The following is a 14,185-nucleotide window of genomic DNA, read 5'->3' as shown; positions in this document are numbered from 1 at the left end:
TTCTTTCCAACTTTCCACAATTGCCATGTCATTAATAAGAAAGAGAATGCTATCCTCTTAGCCTCCATTTCATTTCCAGGACGGAGTTTCTTTGCACATTCAGCCAGGCGTCTGCGTGGCCTCTTTGCAATATAATAGCAAGGCTGCTCAGAAACGCAATCTATTCATCCACCAGAAGGTTGAACTGCTAGTTCTCATTCCTTCATTGCTGCTAGGTCTCTTTGTAACCCTGAGAAAATCACTTAACCTCAATATCCTCGTCTATAAAAAGGAGGGAGGGGGCAGAGCTTCTCTGCAGGATTGTTGAGGGAACAAGTAATTGAAATACTTATGAAGTTGTGGAAAAACTGATCTTGGAGTAGTCAGAGAAGAAAGAAATAAAGAGCTGCTTTTACTGTCATTACATAGGCTCCTTTCTGAGCCATCTCGGAAAGAAAACCAAAAATAGCCTAAGCCTTAGGATTCAGGCTTTGGAAGGTGGGGAGGACCTCTCCAGGGGCTATTTATTTTATCCCCTCGTTTTCTAGCATCTGCACTTACTGTAACATACCTAATACTCTCTAGAGGTAAAAAAGACGTAATAAGCCATTTCAAGGTTAATTCATTTTTCATAAGGTCTCCTATATATTTGACCAAGATTCTTTCTGCAGCAGCTTAAATCTATTTTTTCTTTTTCGCTTCAGTTTAAACCCAATTCCTCTTTCTTAGATCTCAGTGCGGGGTGCATATGTGCCATTCATGGAAGTGCAGAGTATTATGCAGCAATATTAGGTTGCCATTATCTAGAATGTCATCAACCTCCTCAAAGACTTCTAATCTTAAAGCATGACTCAATTGGTGAGGTAACATGTCTTTTAGTAATAAGCACAGTTTGTCTAAGTCTGTTTATAATAGTAGAGAAGGTCTTCTCTACTTGGATAAGCAATGGTCAATCAATATAGAAAGGTAAATGAAGAGTAATATTTTATATTTCCATTCATTACATAATATCATCCTTGTAATGAATTAAAGTCTCATGGTATAGCTGATCATTTGAATGAATTCCTTCATAGTCTTAAAGGAGTCAAAGGACTTGCTTATGTGAATGCTTTCTGAATCGAATGCCAAAATGGCAATATGGGTCCAGAGACAACTTTTTATCAGGTTTTGTATTCCCTGTGGTACCAAATATTAGCCTTATATATAGCAGTCTTCCATTAATTACATGTTGAATGAATGAATGACCCAAAAATTATACCTTCAAGGAGCTTAGAATTCCATTGGGGAAGAAAAGATATGCACAATCAAAAAGAAAAGTAACTTTGCAATATAGTGAGTGGCAAGTGTAAAATAAATATCAAAGACAAGAGGTATTGTGAAACTTCAGAAAAAAGAATTCTCACTCCCATTTGGAGTAGTTAACAAATGCTTTCCAGAGGAAGTGGAATTTGGTCTGACCTTGAAGAACAAATAGATTCTCCATAGTGGGGAGTAATGAGGAGGGCAGGGTGGCAGACTGCTGGGTGTTCACAAACCCAATTCTTCTTCTATGTGGGCTCACAGTTGGACAGCTTTCCTCAGACACTCTTACAGTTGGGTAGGCAATATGATTGAGTTCTAGCCATTGGACTGTGGATAGAAGTGATATGTGCCACTTCCAGGCTTGGCCTATAAAAACATCCCATGGACCACTTTTCATATTCTTTTCTCATCTGTCTGCCAGAGGCAGATGACTTTAAGGTCCTAGAGGATGGTATACTCAAGAAAAAAAAAAGCCTGGATCTTGAAACATTATGTGGGACAAAGCCACCCTCCAACCAAGGACATCCATGTTGGATTATTAACGTGAGTGACTAATGAGATTTTATTGTCTTAAGCCATTAATATAGTTTTGTTACAACAGTTGGCATAACCTCAAACAATCAGCAAGCCAAGACAGACAAGTTTTCTGAGCAAAGGTACACAAGCAGAATGTTTTAAGACACGCCAAAAGGTGACACAGTTCAACTGGAGCAGAGGTTATGGGTAGGTAGAGTGAGCGTGGAGGATAACGTTGGAAAGATAGCCAGTGTGTCAAGGGTCTTGAATGTAAAGATGAGGAATTTATACTTGATCCTCCAACAATAGAGAGCCATTAAAAGTTTGTGAGCAGAGAATCGATATGCAGTGGTTTTCAGAAGATTAATTTATAATAGGGAGAGATTAAGTTGATCAGCAAGGATATTATTATCACAATTAATATAGGCCTGAAATGCGACTCTGGAAACAGGAACTAGAAATGAATGGAGGGTATAAAATGCTGTCATAGGACCTAAAACACTTCACTGTGCTCATTTGCATATCTGCCTTTCTACCTCTAATGGACTATACACACCCCATGGGCAAGTAAAATTTATTTATTTATTTAGGTATTTCCCATCCCAAGTACAATCTCTGGCACATGGTAGGGGCTAAAAACGTTCTCTGTGGGTCGGCCTCGTGGCCGAGTGGTTAAAGTTCCATGTGCTCCACTTTGGTGGCCCGGGTTAGTGGGTTTGGATCCCCAGCACGGACCTGCTCCACTCATCAGCCATGCTGTGGAGACATCCCACGTACAAAATAGAGGAAGACTGGCACAGACATTAGCCCAGGGCGAATCTTCCTCAAGCAAAAAAAAGAGGAAGACTGCTAACAGATGTTAGCTCAGGGCGAATCTTCCTCACCAAAAAAAGAAAAAAAAAAGTTGGCTTTGTACGTGTTTGTTTTTTGATATGCTAAGATAACCATGGAAGAGAAAATTGAAAATGTTCATTGGGCTGATAGAAAAATATCTTTGAAACCTAGGATATGAGATGGGCCTGAGAAATGGATTCAGAATTTATAACCAAAGGCACAAGTGTAGGGAGAGAAAGGTAGAGCAGTGAGGACAAATCTAACTACCTTTAGAGACAGAGAGGAAAAGAGGAGTCAAAGAGAAACGTAAAGAAGGAGCAGACAGATCCTAGACAGCATGGAATCAGAGAATAAGGTCAGTGAAGGCAAGAGAGGAATTTCAATATGGAGACAACGGTCAACAGTTCTATAGTGACACCACAGAAGAACCATAACAACAGAATTTTAAATCCTCACCTATCGAAGAAGTCAAGAAGAGCAAGAATAGAAGAAAAGTGATTAAATCTGGAGATGCGAAAGTAAACGATAACTAAAGGATTGTAGGGGGTATGATGTGCTGATCAACACATGCTAAATGATTGACTAGACAAAGTCATAAACTACCATAATCAAAGGTATGAGTGTCTAATAACAGGTCTTCTCTCCCAAGTAAACAGTGTCTTTAAACAACAATTTTTGACTTAAAGGAGCCATCAATATGGAAATAATTCATTTTTTAACACCTTTATTGAGATATAATTCACATGCCATATATTTTATGCATTTAAAATGTATAGTTAAATGGTTTTTTAGTATATTCATGAAGTTGTGCAACCATCACCACAATCTAATTTTAGGACATCTTTGTTACCCTAGCAAGAAACTCCATAACCAGTAGCATTCACTCTCTATTTCCCCAACCTCTTAGCTCTCGGCAACCACTAATCTATTTTCCGTCTCTATGGACTTGCCTGTTGTGAACACTTCACATAAATAAAATCATACAATATGTGGTCTTTTGTGTTTCGCTTCACTCACTTAGCAAAATATTGTCAAGATTCCTCTATGTTGTAGCATGTACTACATTCCTTTAAATTGCCAAATATATATTTTATTGTAAGGATATAGCAAATTTTATCAATTCATTAGTGGATGAGAATTTGTGTTGTTTCTACTTTTTGGATATACAATGCTGCTATGAAAATTTATGTACAAGTTTTTTTGTGGACATACGTTTTCATTTGTCTTAGGTATATACCTAGGAGTGGAATTGCTGGGTCAAATGGTAACTCCATGTTTCACTTTTTGAGGAAAGGTCAGACTGCTTTCCAAAGTAGCTATACCATTTTATATTCCCATCAGCATTGTATGAGTGTTCTGGATTTCTCCACATTCTTGCCAATATTTGTTATTTCTGACTTTTTGATTATAGCCATCCTAGTGGGTATGGAGTGATATCACATTGTGGTTTTCATTTGCATTTCCCTGATGACTATTGATGTTGAACACTTTTTTATGCGCTTATTGGCTATTTGTGTATCTTCTGTGGAAAAATGTCTACTCAAATACTTTGCTCATTTAAAATTGGGTTATTTATTTTTCTATTATTGAGTAATGAGAGTGAAAATGATTCTTGTTTGTAGAGGGATTATTTCTGGAGTGTAACCCTTATTTATAGTTCATTTGATTGCTTTTAGCTTTAATTATAGAGTGTATTGACTACATTCCTCTATTTTCCAATGCAACTTATAAATTTTCCCTTTATGGTGGGAGTTTGAAGCATTAGGACTTCTTGGAGGAGGGAGATATTTCAAGATGACTCTGAAATATACCACACAGACAGTTGCCCTACTTGAGGCTGCTCTTGGGAGCAGATGGAAGTGTATGTGCTACATTGCACAGGAAGGATTGAGGTGGTAGGAAAACAAGACATGATTTTCTAAGTTTGTTTCCCCAAAAAGATACTTGACTGCACAGTTCTGTGTTTATTATAAAGAGCTAAATGCTGAGCTACTCCATCCTTTCATGCATATTTACATATAATGCAGAATCTGAAAAACTTATAATTAAAAAAGGGTCTTGTCCTTTTCATTTAAAAAAATTATACTATAACAGTGGCATTTTAAATTCCAGAGCTTCCAGAAAGATGGGCCTGTCCATAATTTCCTCTATGGTTTATCCTTCCCTAAATGTATAGTTTTCTTTTCAAGTTTGCTTGGTATCAAAGTTGGAACATCTGTTTCTTTTGTTTATGCCAACAGATCTCACAAGCATTTAGGCTTTCATATATAACGTTCATGCAAACGCCAGCCGGGTGTGGGCAATTAGTTATGTAAGCTACAAGCAAGCTCCCTCTCTGTATACTTATGGATAATCATTTCCATCCCACCCACAGGTCTCCCTGCTTTATCTTTTTATCTTCAGTGTGTAATTAAGCCTCTCTAGTGCACCCAGAACGATGTTTTGTGGTGTGAATGAGATTCTCAGAAGTGCTGAAAATATGTGTAATTTTAAAGTCCCTCAACCCCTCATTTAGTAGATTTGACTAGACAATAGATTTCAGAGGTTGCTCTTCAGCATTGAGGAATACATTAAAAAAAAGAGAAGTAGACTCATCAGCTACATGAATCCCTGCCAGGGCAGCACTTTCCGATGGTGAATAAAATCCTAGGTTAACTGTGTATTGTACCATTTCTGCAACAGTAGAGATGCTTCAGCTTTTCCTATTACAAAACCTCAGGGCCTCCTAGATACAAAGTCATTTGCAATGCAAACATTTTGATTTGTTTCACATTTGAATAGATGAGATACAGTTAACTATTTCAGTTGAACAGTTTCTGAGGTATCAGAAATTAAAGAAATCATAACATTTTATTCAACTGCCTTTAGTTATTTTATCTAGAAAGACAGGCATGAAAAGTGTGTCAAGGTTTTGGATATTTTGCAAAAATCTGCTAAATTTCTAAAGTCAGGTCTGTTTGATTTTAAAAGGTAGTCATTTTTATTTTTCTTATAAATTCTTTTATTTCATTGTTTAAGACTAATCTTATGATTCAGTCAGAGGTAGAAAGAGCAGACTAAGGAAAAGGGAAAGAACAGGGAGGCAGAGAATGGAGAGAGGAGGAGGGAGGTCAAGAGAAAGCAGAGTGGGAAGGTGTGAAACATCCATGAATACATTCTCCATGAACAAACATTTATTTCCTTAAAGCCAGCTGTCTTTTGAAAACATAAGAAAAAATCAGAAGCCACTTTATGATAAAAAGTTGCCTTTGTGTCTATACAGAAATAATTAAGCCCACAATTATTTTTTGTTTTTGTTAATTTGAAGGGTGCTAGGGGCCAGGTAAGGTTGATGCTGGACAAAATCTGCAATCATTCTCTTTTGTCACCTGAGTTCTATGGTCACCTTCCTCTTCTGCTCTTTCCCCCACTTGTTTGGGGTCCACCCTTCTACCCCCAAATCCCGCCAACATTTGGGTAAACTCCCTTCCTTCTCTAATCCCAATTAAGGGAATTATTTGCTTAAGAGTCATTTACATATTTGATTAACTGATTACACTTGAATTGAAATTCCTTCACATCGAAGTGAAAATATATCCACGCATTTACATTTTAATACGTAATTACAGAATAAAAGGCTTTTTCCCTGGAGGAAGGAATTTTCAGCTTAGTAACTTGGCCCTTTGCTTTTCTATAAATATTTTAGAATATAATTGAAAATTTTTTACCAAAATAAACCCAAAACCAAAACCAAAAACAACTACTATACTAGAATTTTAATTAGGATTACATCTATAGATCAATTTAAGGAAGATTTGACATCTTTAAATATTAAGATTTACCAATGGTACACATGTTTTTCCTGTTGTTAATTTAGGTATTCTTTAATTTCTTTCCATATTTTGTTATTTGTAAAGTAGTAGTCATCATACCTTTACTAGAATTAATCCTAACAATTTGCTTTTTTTTTCTTCCTGAGGGCTTTCTATTCCTTATCCCAAGTGGAAATCTTAGCTCTGCACTGCTCAGATATACCTTCAAGAGAACCTGCTGTGAGGATTGTAATTGAGTGGAAGTCTTCAACTGCCACACTTTCTGATCATCTCACCTCACACTGAGGCTACAATCTCCCCAGGAAGTCACTGCTTCCAGCCAGTGACAGAATTTGGAGGGGGTCCTCGAGTCAGGCCGTGTCTGGGCAATGCAGGACTTCTCTAATGGACACTCTTTGCTCTGGGGCTTCCCATCAGCCCACCTCAGAATTTCTCAGAGCTACACTGCAGTTTGAGGTTCTTCCTACCCAATCTGGCTTTCTCCCCTCTCTCCTTTCAAGATGCCAGAGCTGCATTGTGGTCTGAAGTCTCTTCTGCCTACTTACACTGTCTTTCCTTTGTCTGTCATAGTAATTTCCTCTAATCTTTTGCACATCTATTTTTGTATTGGTGTCTATTTCTCAGACTATAGGAACTGAGAAAAAGGAATTCCTTTTACCTTAAAGAGATTTGAATCTGTTTCTAATTTACTAATATTTTTGTAAATCATAAGAAAGTGGAAGGACTAGCTTTCAATTGGAAAAGGAGGAAGAGGTAAAAATTTGAGTACATTTGAAGGTGCAGAGATGGGATTTCTGACGAATAGAAAATAGAGATGGGAAATAGTGAAGAAGATAATTCATGTTTGCATGTCTGAGGCAGACTAAAGCTAGGGGAGGAGAGAAATTCTAGATTGGATAAGAATTTAGAAATTTTGATTATTACACTATACTGACCTGCAGTTCTATGATTATTACACTGCACCAGACTTTTAATAACAAAACAATAGTGCTTTCATTGTCTGAGAGACTACAAAAAATTAGAATCCATTCCAGAACTCACCCAGAGCAGGGAAAAAGGGGTCTGGAAGGTTGGCTTAGTGGAGAGCATTGAGAAAAAGTTATTTTATATAATACACTGACTGAATCCTGCTCAATCATAAACAGATATTTGAGACAATGTCAGTTCAACTGTGTAGCTAAGAAGAGTTGATGTGATTTTTTAATGTATTGAATATTTTTCTTAACGGTTGAGAATAAACTAGGTCAAATCAAGTCATGAAAAATTCAAAGGCAATTCTTTGATAAGAATAATAGGATTTTTAAAGAACATGACTAGAGGGAAGTAATATTACTCAAGAAGAGACAAAACACCACTTCTGTGTACACGGTGATGTTCCATCTGTCTGTTTGATGTTTATCACTCACTGGGTGGAGTGTCACCGTGTCAGTATGACCTGAGGCTGAGAGGTTGTACAGTTCCTTGAGGTCCTTTCACATCTTCTCCATCTCTTCTCCATTATGTGGTAGCTTGGGGAAGGTAAAGAAGCATCACTCCACCCTCAGGGCCAGGGTGGGCCCTGGTTTCCTAGTAACTCAGTCAGGACAGTGCCATTTGCCTAGCATTTGGCTTAAGTGAAACAGTTCTTAGTGTCCCCAGGGCATATGGAAACATGAAGACATTTGAGGGTTGAAGCCAATCCCCTCTCTCTTTATGAGTCTGATATGTGATGGGAAAGCTAGAACTGCTGAGATTGTTTTGGATCCAAATGGGAAGCTTGTAACACCAAGAAAGTCCGGGTCAAGGGGCTGAAAGAAATCACACCTTTGGTGAAATAATTGAGCTGTGGAAACAAATCAAACACCTGTGTTATCTCAGAGCCTCCAACTTTTGTGAGTCAATTAATCCCCTTTGTTGCTTAAACCATTTTGAGTCAGATTTCTTATTATTTGCAACAGAGAGTCCTAACTGATGTAAGTCATAGGGAAAGAACTCTGGTTCTGGAGGTAGAAATTCTGAGATCTGAATCCTGGAGTTGCCATGATGTAGCTATACAACCTTAGAGAAGTTGTTTAACCAATTTAAGCCTTAAGATATTCATCTGTTAAATGGTAATAATTTCAAGTAATAATATCAAGTTTCAAGTTCTGTTGCATAGATTACATAGGAGAACACATATAAGAAGCCCTGCTCATAATAGGTAAGCAATGAATGTTTCTTTCCTCTCAATGACATCACATGGCTTTTATATTTAAAGTAAATTTAATTTCTACTTTGATACTATAAATAAGTAAATTTCTTTCTTTAAAAACATTGATGAGTTTGAAATAGATATCCAGGTTACTTTATATTTAGATATTCCCCTCATGCTTAAAGGAGACTAAGCCTCTACATTACACAAAATCTGTGCCATTGATCACCGGGTGTAAGTGACAACCTGCCAGAAGAATTTTCCTTAGAACATGTCCTAAAATGTACAATTTAACTTCCTTGCTGCACCAGGAATATCTCACAGTTTATCTAGGTAGTCAGTATTTCTTTCCTCTATGCCCGGGCACTGGGAATTGATTAGAAAATTCTGTTCATGTAAAAAATAGGTGGTTGTCTGTGCACACTGTTTCCTACCCACTAGTGTCACCTATGACTGTGAAATGCTGGGCTAGGAGGCAACAATTACATCCGCTGCAGCTGTCAGCCCTCTGGCCCTTACCAGAGCTGAGTAATCTCCACTTGTGTACGATATAAGAGCAGATTCCCAACGGAATCACAGAGCATACAACAGAAGAACACCTGAATGCTGACAAGCAAAGGAAAACAAAGTGTGACCCTGGGTGATAATGGTGCCAGAGAAGGGATTAGGGCACCAGGGCAAAGCAGGAAGGGTTATAATCCTCCTGGGTGGTACTCCTCCCTTCCTCTCTGCCTCATGCTGCCCCATGGGGTCTTCGGGTACCGAGGGCTCTCACAGTCACGCAGCAACATGTTTGGGGCATCTACTCTGTTGCTTTTGGGACACTGCACAAAGCATTGAGGATAAAATGATGGATAGGATATAGTTTCTGACCTTGGGGAAGTCACAGTCCAGATGGGGACTATAAGGTAATTCAGAAACTCCCTAGTGGCCCTGGGCCTCCCTCTGTGATAACCTCATTAGGCCTCCACTAATGCACCATGCTGGGTGTGGATGTCTTTGTTTTATATTGCTACCAACCTTAGTATTCTGGCCCCAATTTTTTTTGGAGCATTGATCTCAGATTCTCATGTTATAAATCAGAGAGCAAAGGATCGAACTTTCATTAGGAACCTACTAATTCCTAAGTTGCTTGCCAGGAAATAAGGAAATCTGAGAAGCTATAAGGAAATAATTTAGGGGGAATGGAACTTCTCCCGGAAACTATTAAATACTAATAAATTGGCAACTGTCTATTCATTCAGAAGACCCTTCTTATCTCCAGAGCTTGAGCCCTGTTTCCACAGGTGAGGGTAGGGCTCTTCTTTGGTAGGAAGACCAATGCCCTGCGCATACCAGAGGAGTACATTCCATCAGGAAAGCATGGTCCTATAAAAAATATTTGGTCACGATGTGGGCACTTGTCAATCAACATGAGTTTTTGAAAGATTGAGATTTAGAAATTGCTTCTGTTGCACATATGTGCTTTACAGTACTATGATCTTGAAGGCTATTTAGTATATTGTGCAAGGCTTGAGACAGTTGTTCTGGTCTGAATTAAAGCTGCTAGAGTGAGACAACTTACTAGCATCCACTTCAGTTACCATGATTGGTTTGGAGAATTGAATTTGAAATCCCCAGGGATAATCGCCAGTTCCTTTGAATAGCCTCACATTTTGCTCATGAACTAAAGAAAAAGCAAAGAAAGCATTATTTTGAGTTAATCTTGAGATACTACAAATATAATTATAAAAGTAGCTAGCATTTATTGCTTGTTTATTACACACCAGGCCTAATAAAAACGTTCTAAGCCCTTTACAAATATTGTCTAATTGAATCTTCACAACAGCCTAGTCTTCTTTTTCAGAGAGGAGGAAACTGAGGCACAGAGAGGTTAAACAACTTGCCTGAGTTACGTGGTGAGTAAGGGGCAGAGCTTACTACCCTGAGGCAGCATGAGACTCAAAAGGCAGCTGAACTTTCCAGGTCTGAGTCACTCAGATCCATAAACAATGGGACATTTATTATAAGGTTATACAGGGAGATAAGAAAACAGAACCTCAGCCGTACATTTAGGTCTTACAGGAACCCAGGAAAGCCTGAACAACTGAGTTTCTGAGAAAAAACAGAAGAGTTGAGCCTTGCAGAAATTATAACTATAAGGATGCACTGGATTGAAAGCAGAGAGTTCCAGAGACTTCACAGTAAGAATTCACAGATTTTTACATTAGTCTAATGATCTTTAATTAATGTGGCCCAGCCATTTCTCAGCCTGCTTTACCATGTATCTTCTCCCTTTTCCTCCTGCTACCTTCATACAATCTTTTCTGTAGATATAAGTATAGATGTGTGTGTGTGTGTGTATTTCTTTCTCATAGCTTCTGCTTACTAATAAGTTTGGCTTATTCATAACTTCAGCTCACTCATGGCTCTCTTGACTTTTCTATACCTCAAGACATTTTAACTTCTATGCCCACTAGCAAGGGCATTTTCCCAGTCTGAATTCCTGAAAGAGAATCTCACAGGTCGAAACCATCTCTGCTCATAACTCTTTGGGGTATTACTCTTCAGAGGTGAGGAAAGGGCAGGATTTCAAGGCAGAAAACATGTCTCTGCAAGACTGTTCCTCTTTGTGGAAGGACAATTTCCACAAATGGAGATGTGGACATCATAGGCATTTTGTCTCTTATACTATATTTACATCACGTTTTTTATTTAGAAAAAAATATGAATCATGGTAGAGTACAAAACTGAAATAAAACATTTGAAGTGCTTAAGTGATCTCAGAAAGATCCATTTTTAAATGCTGACAAAGTTATCCAGTGAAAAACTATAACAAAAGGCTTCAAAATATTGAGTATTTGGTTGTTATTTAAAGTCAAGTTCACCAGAGAGAAGTACTAACCTGGGAGAATTAATCTTCCCCCAACAATTAGACTGGCATACTTTATTAGTTGAAATTTTTCTTCAATGTGTTAATGAATATCTAAAAATGATAAAGAATAAATTATGGTAAAGTATAAAGAAACACTTCCTGAACTCCAGAAGTGAATTACTAGTAATAGGCCTATTACTAGGTATCTGAGAAAAAGTTAGGTAATTAATTATAAAATAAGAATGCTGATCGGTGGTCACCCGGTGATGTAACCGGTTAAGTGCGCTCGCTCCGCTGCGGCGGCCCGGGGTTCGCTGGTTCGGATCCCGGGTGCGCACCAACGCACCGCTTGGCAAGCCATGCTGTGATGGCGTCCCATATAAAGTGGAGGAAGATAGGCACAGATGTTAGCTCAGGGCCAGTCTTCCTCAGCAAAAAGAGGAGGATTGGCAGATGTCAGCTCAGGGCTGATCTTCCTCACAAAAAAAAAAAGAAAAAGAATGCTGATCTATTAATAAGGGCAGGGTAAATTAACACCTTAAAATTATAATTTAATAAAATCCCTTTTCATTAAAAAATAGGAATATATTAGGATTTATGGGTAGTATATTCTGCTGCTTTTCAACCTTTCTTGTATATTTTTGTATTTCACTTCTCATTTCTCATATAGATTTAGATCTTCCTCCAGGTTGGAGATCAAGGACATTCTTCTTTACAGGGTTGCATCCTCGTTAGGTCCATATTGAAAGGCTGTTACAGAATGCCTAATGTAGGCAAAATATGGATAGAAGCAATCAGGAGGTCAAAGGAACTCTTGAGAATTTAAAATGATTGACTTAGCTGTATTTTGAGTGAGAAAGGACCTTAGTGCAGCTTCCAACTTGATGAGGAATCTCTTCCTCGCCATCTCTGACAGATGGTCTAGGTGGGTCCCTGATCTTTGGAGAGATATTATTATAAATCTACATTTTATTTTGCAGAGTTTGTAAGAAGATTTGCCATTATTTTATTAAATTTTCTTCCAGATATTCTAAAGTAAATCAAAATTTTTTTATTAAGTTTTCTGTAGGAAGTGACAAAGATAGTAAAAGACTAGGCAATCTGTCCAAATGTGCTTGGATGTGACCATCTCCTTGGTCAGCTAGGGAACAAAAATATCTTAAGGATAAAAACAAGGAAACAAGCATCTCTGTCTTGAATGATCAGTGTAGCCTAATAGCAGAAGTCATTCATTCATACACATTTACCAAGTACCTACTATGTGCCCAGATGCTTTTCTATATACTAGGACTGCAGTGTGAAGACAGATAAGAGACTTTTTTCTCATGGAGTTTACATGCTAGACATTGGCTGCCCAAATCGGCAAACATTAAAAGAGAGGAAGGATATTCTCTACATGTGGATTCCTAAAGGAACATTTGCCTTTCCTAAACGTCTGAAGAAAACACAGTGTTTTTCTGCTGTTTAAAACAATATCAGGAAAAGCCTACCAAAGCTGCTGGGAGGGTATTATTGTATTCCAGCCCAAAAATTCTGTGCTTTGCTCTATTCTATACTCCCGGGAAGATCTCTGTCATTTGTTAATACAATTCCCTTAGGCAGTCATTTTACATGACTGTTTGCACTGTCACTTACTGGATCTCTGTATAATTTAAGGGACAGAACTAGGAAATTCAAATACACAGAAACGGATATTTTAACAGTCTGCAACAGGCTGGTAGCTAATCAGGACAAAAAGGAAAATCAGAAATCCTATTTCTGACCTCTGTAGAAATCACTTCTAACATCCCCACTTGTCAAAACTTCTGGCTCCCTCTAGGTTACACTCTTGATACTATCTTCTGCTTTTGACAGATTGATTACTCAACAGATATTTGTTTAATGGAGTATTTTTACTGTGTTGATTCAAATCAAATCACGTTTGTTGTTTTGTTTTCCTATTACACAAGACTGTTAAGATAGCTATTACTTTCAAGGCTGTGGTGGTTATTGTTTTTTTTTTTTCAATCAGGCAAATTGAATGTCAACAATGTGTATGAAAGTATAAACAATTTAATAAAGTCTTTAAATGGTGAACTCAACTGTAGTGCTCTCCTGTGGGAGAAGAGACAATCAAAATGTTTTGCAACATGTTCCCCTCCCATTCTGAAGACAATTTTCTCGTATTTTAAGATTTATAGTCCTGGTTTCCCTTGCCACTGTCTGGTGGATAATCTATGAGTGCCACACAGCTGCTGAGAAGCCACAAATGAATGTCATTGTTTTTGCAGAGACTATGTGGGCACATCCTCAAGTAATTTATCCCCCCAAATAACACTTCCTTGGAATTATCTTGTTAGATGTAAAAGTTCAAATGAAGGGTAAATTATTTCCATAAATATAACACCACTCATACATCGAAAATACCCTAAAATTTTCTTGTAGTTCCAGCAATACACTTTTGTAGTGATGTAAACCTTTGTTTACCTAATTCTCCAGTTCATAGAAGAGCTCCTTTAGGAGATTAAGGATTGGATTTTTTTTTTAAAGTGTAAAATTTATTCTCACAAAATATATGCTGGTAGATATAAATTAGTATTAAAATATCTTTAAAATGCCATTAGGTCAATAAAGATATTTTTCAGTTATAAAAATTATTCATTTGCCTCCAATGCACCTGTCCTTTCAGTCTCTATCCTCCTCTGTTGATCTCTCAATATCGTATAGTTAAGAACATAT

At 37.6% G+C, this 14,185-nt stretch overlaps 1 protein-coding gene across 1 annotated transcript in view; it reads right to left on the bottom strand.

Annotated features, from left to right (window-relative positions):
* The window catches only part of LOC147917314 (uncharacterized), a 104,357-nt gene that overhangs the window by 65,419 nt on the left and 24,753 nt on the right, over positions 1 to 14,185 (bottom strand). The window contains 1 exon segment of the mRNA XM_087430333.1: positions 10,178 to 10,279. Within this exon segment, the coding sequence (XP_087286459.1) occupies positions 10,178 to 10,279 (102 nt within the window).

The sequence above is a fragment of the Ceratotherium simum genome, chromosome 4, assembly GCF_057802395.1.
Source record: "Ceratotherium simum simum isolate JZ-2026a chromosome 4, ASM5780239v1, whole genome shotgun sequence".
In the NCBI taxonomy this organism is placed as follows: domain Eukaryota; kingdom Metazoa; phylum Chordata; class Mammalia; order Perissodactyla; family Rhinocerotidae; genus Ceratotherium; species Ceratotherium simum.
The sequence above is the reverse complement of the archived record's forward strand: the minus strand, read 5'-3'. Positions and strand labels throughout refer to the sequence as shown.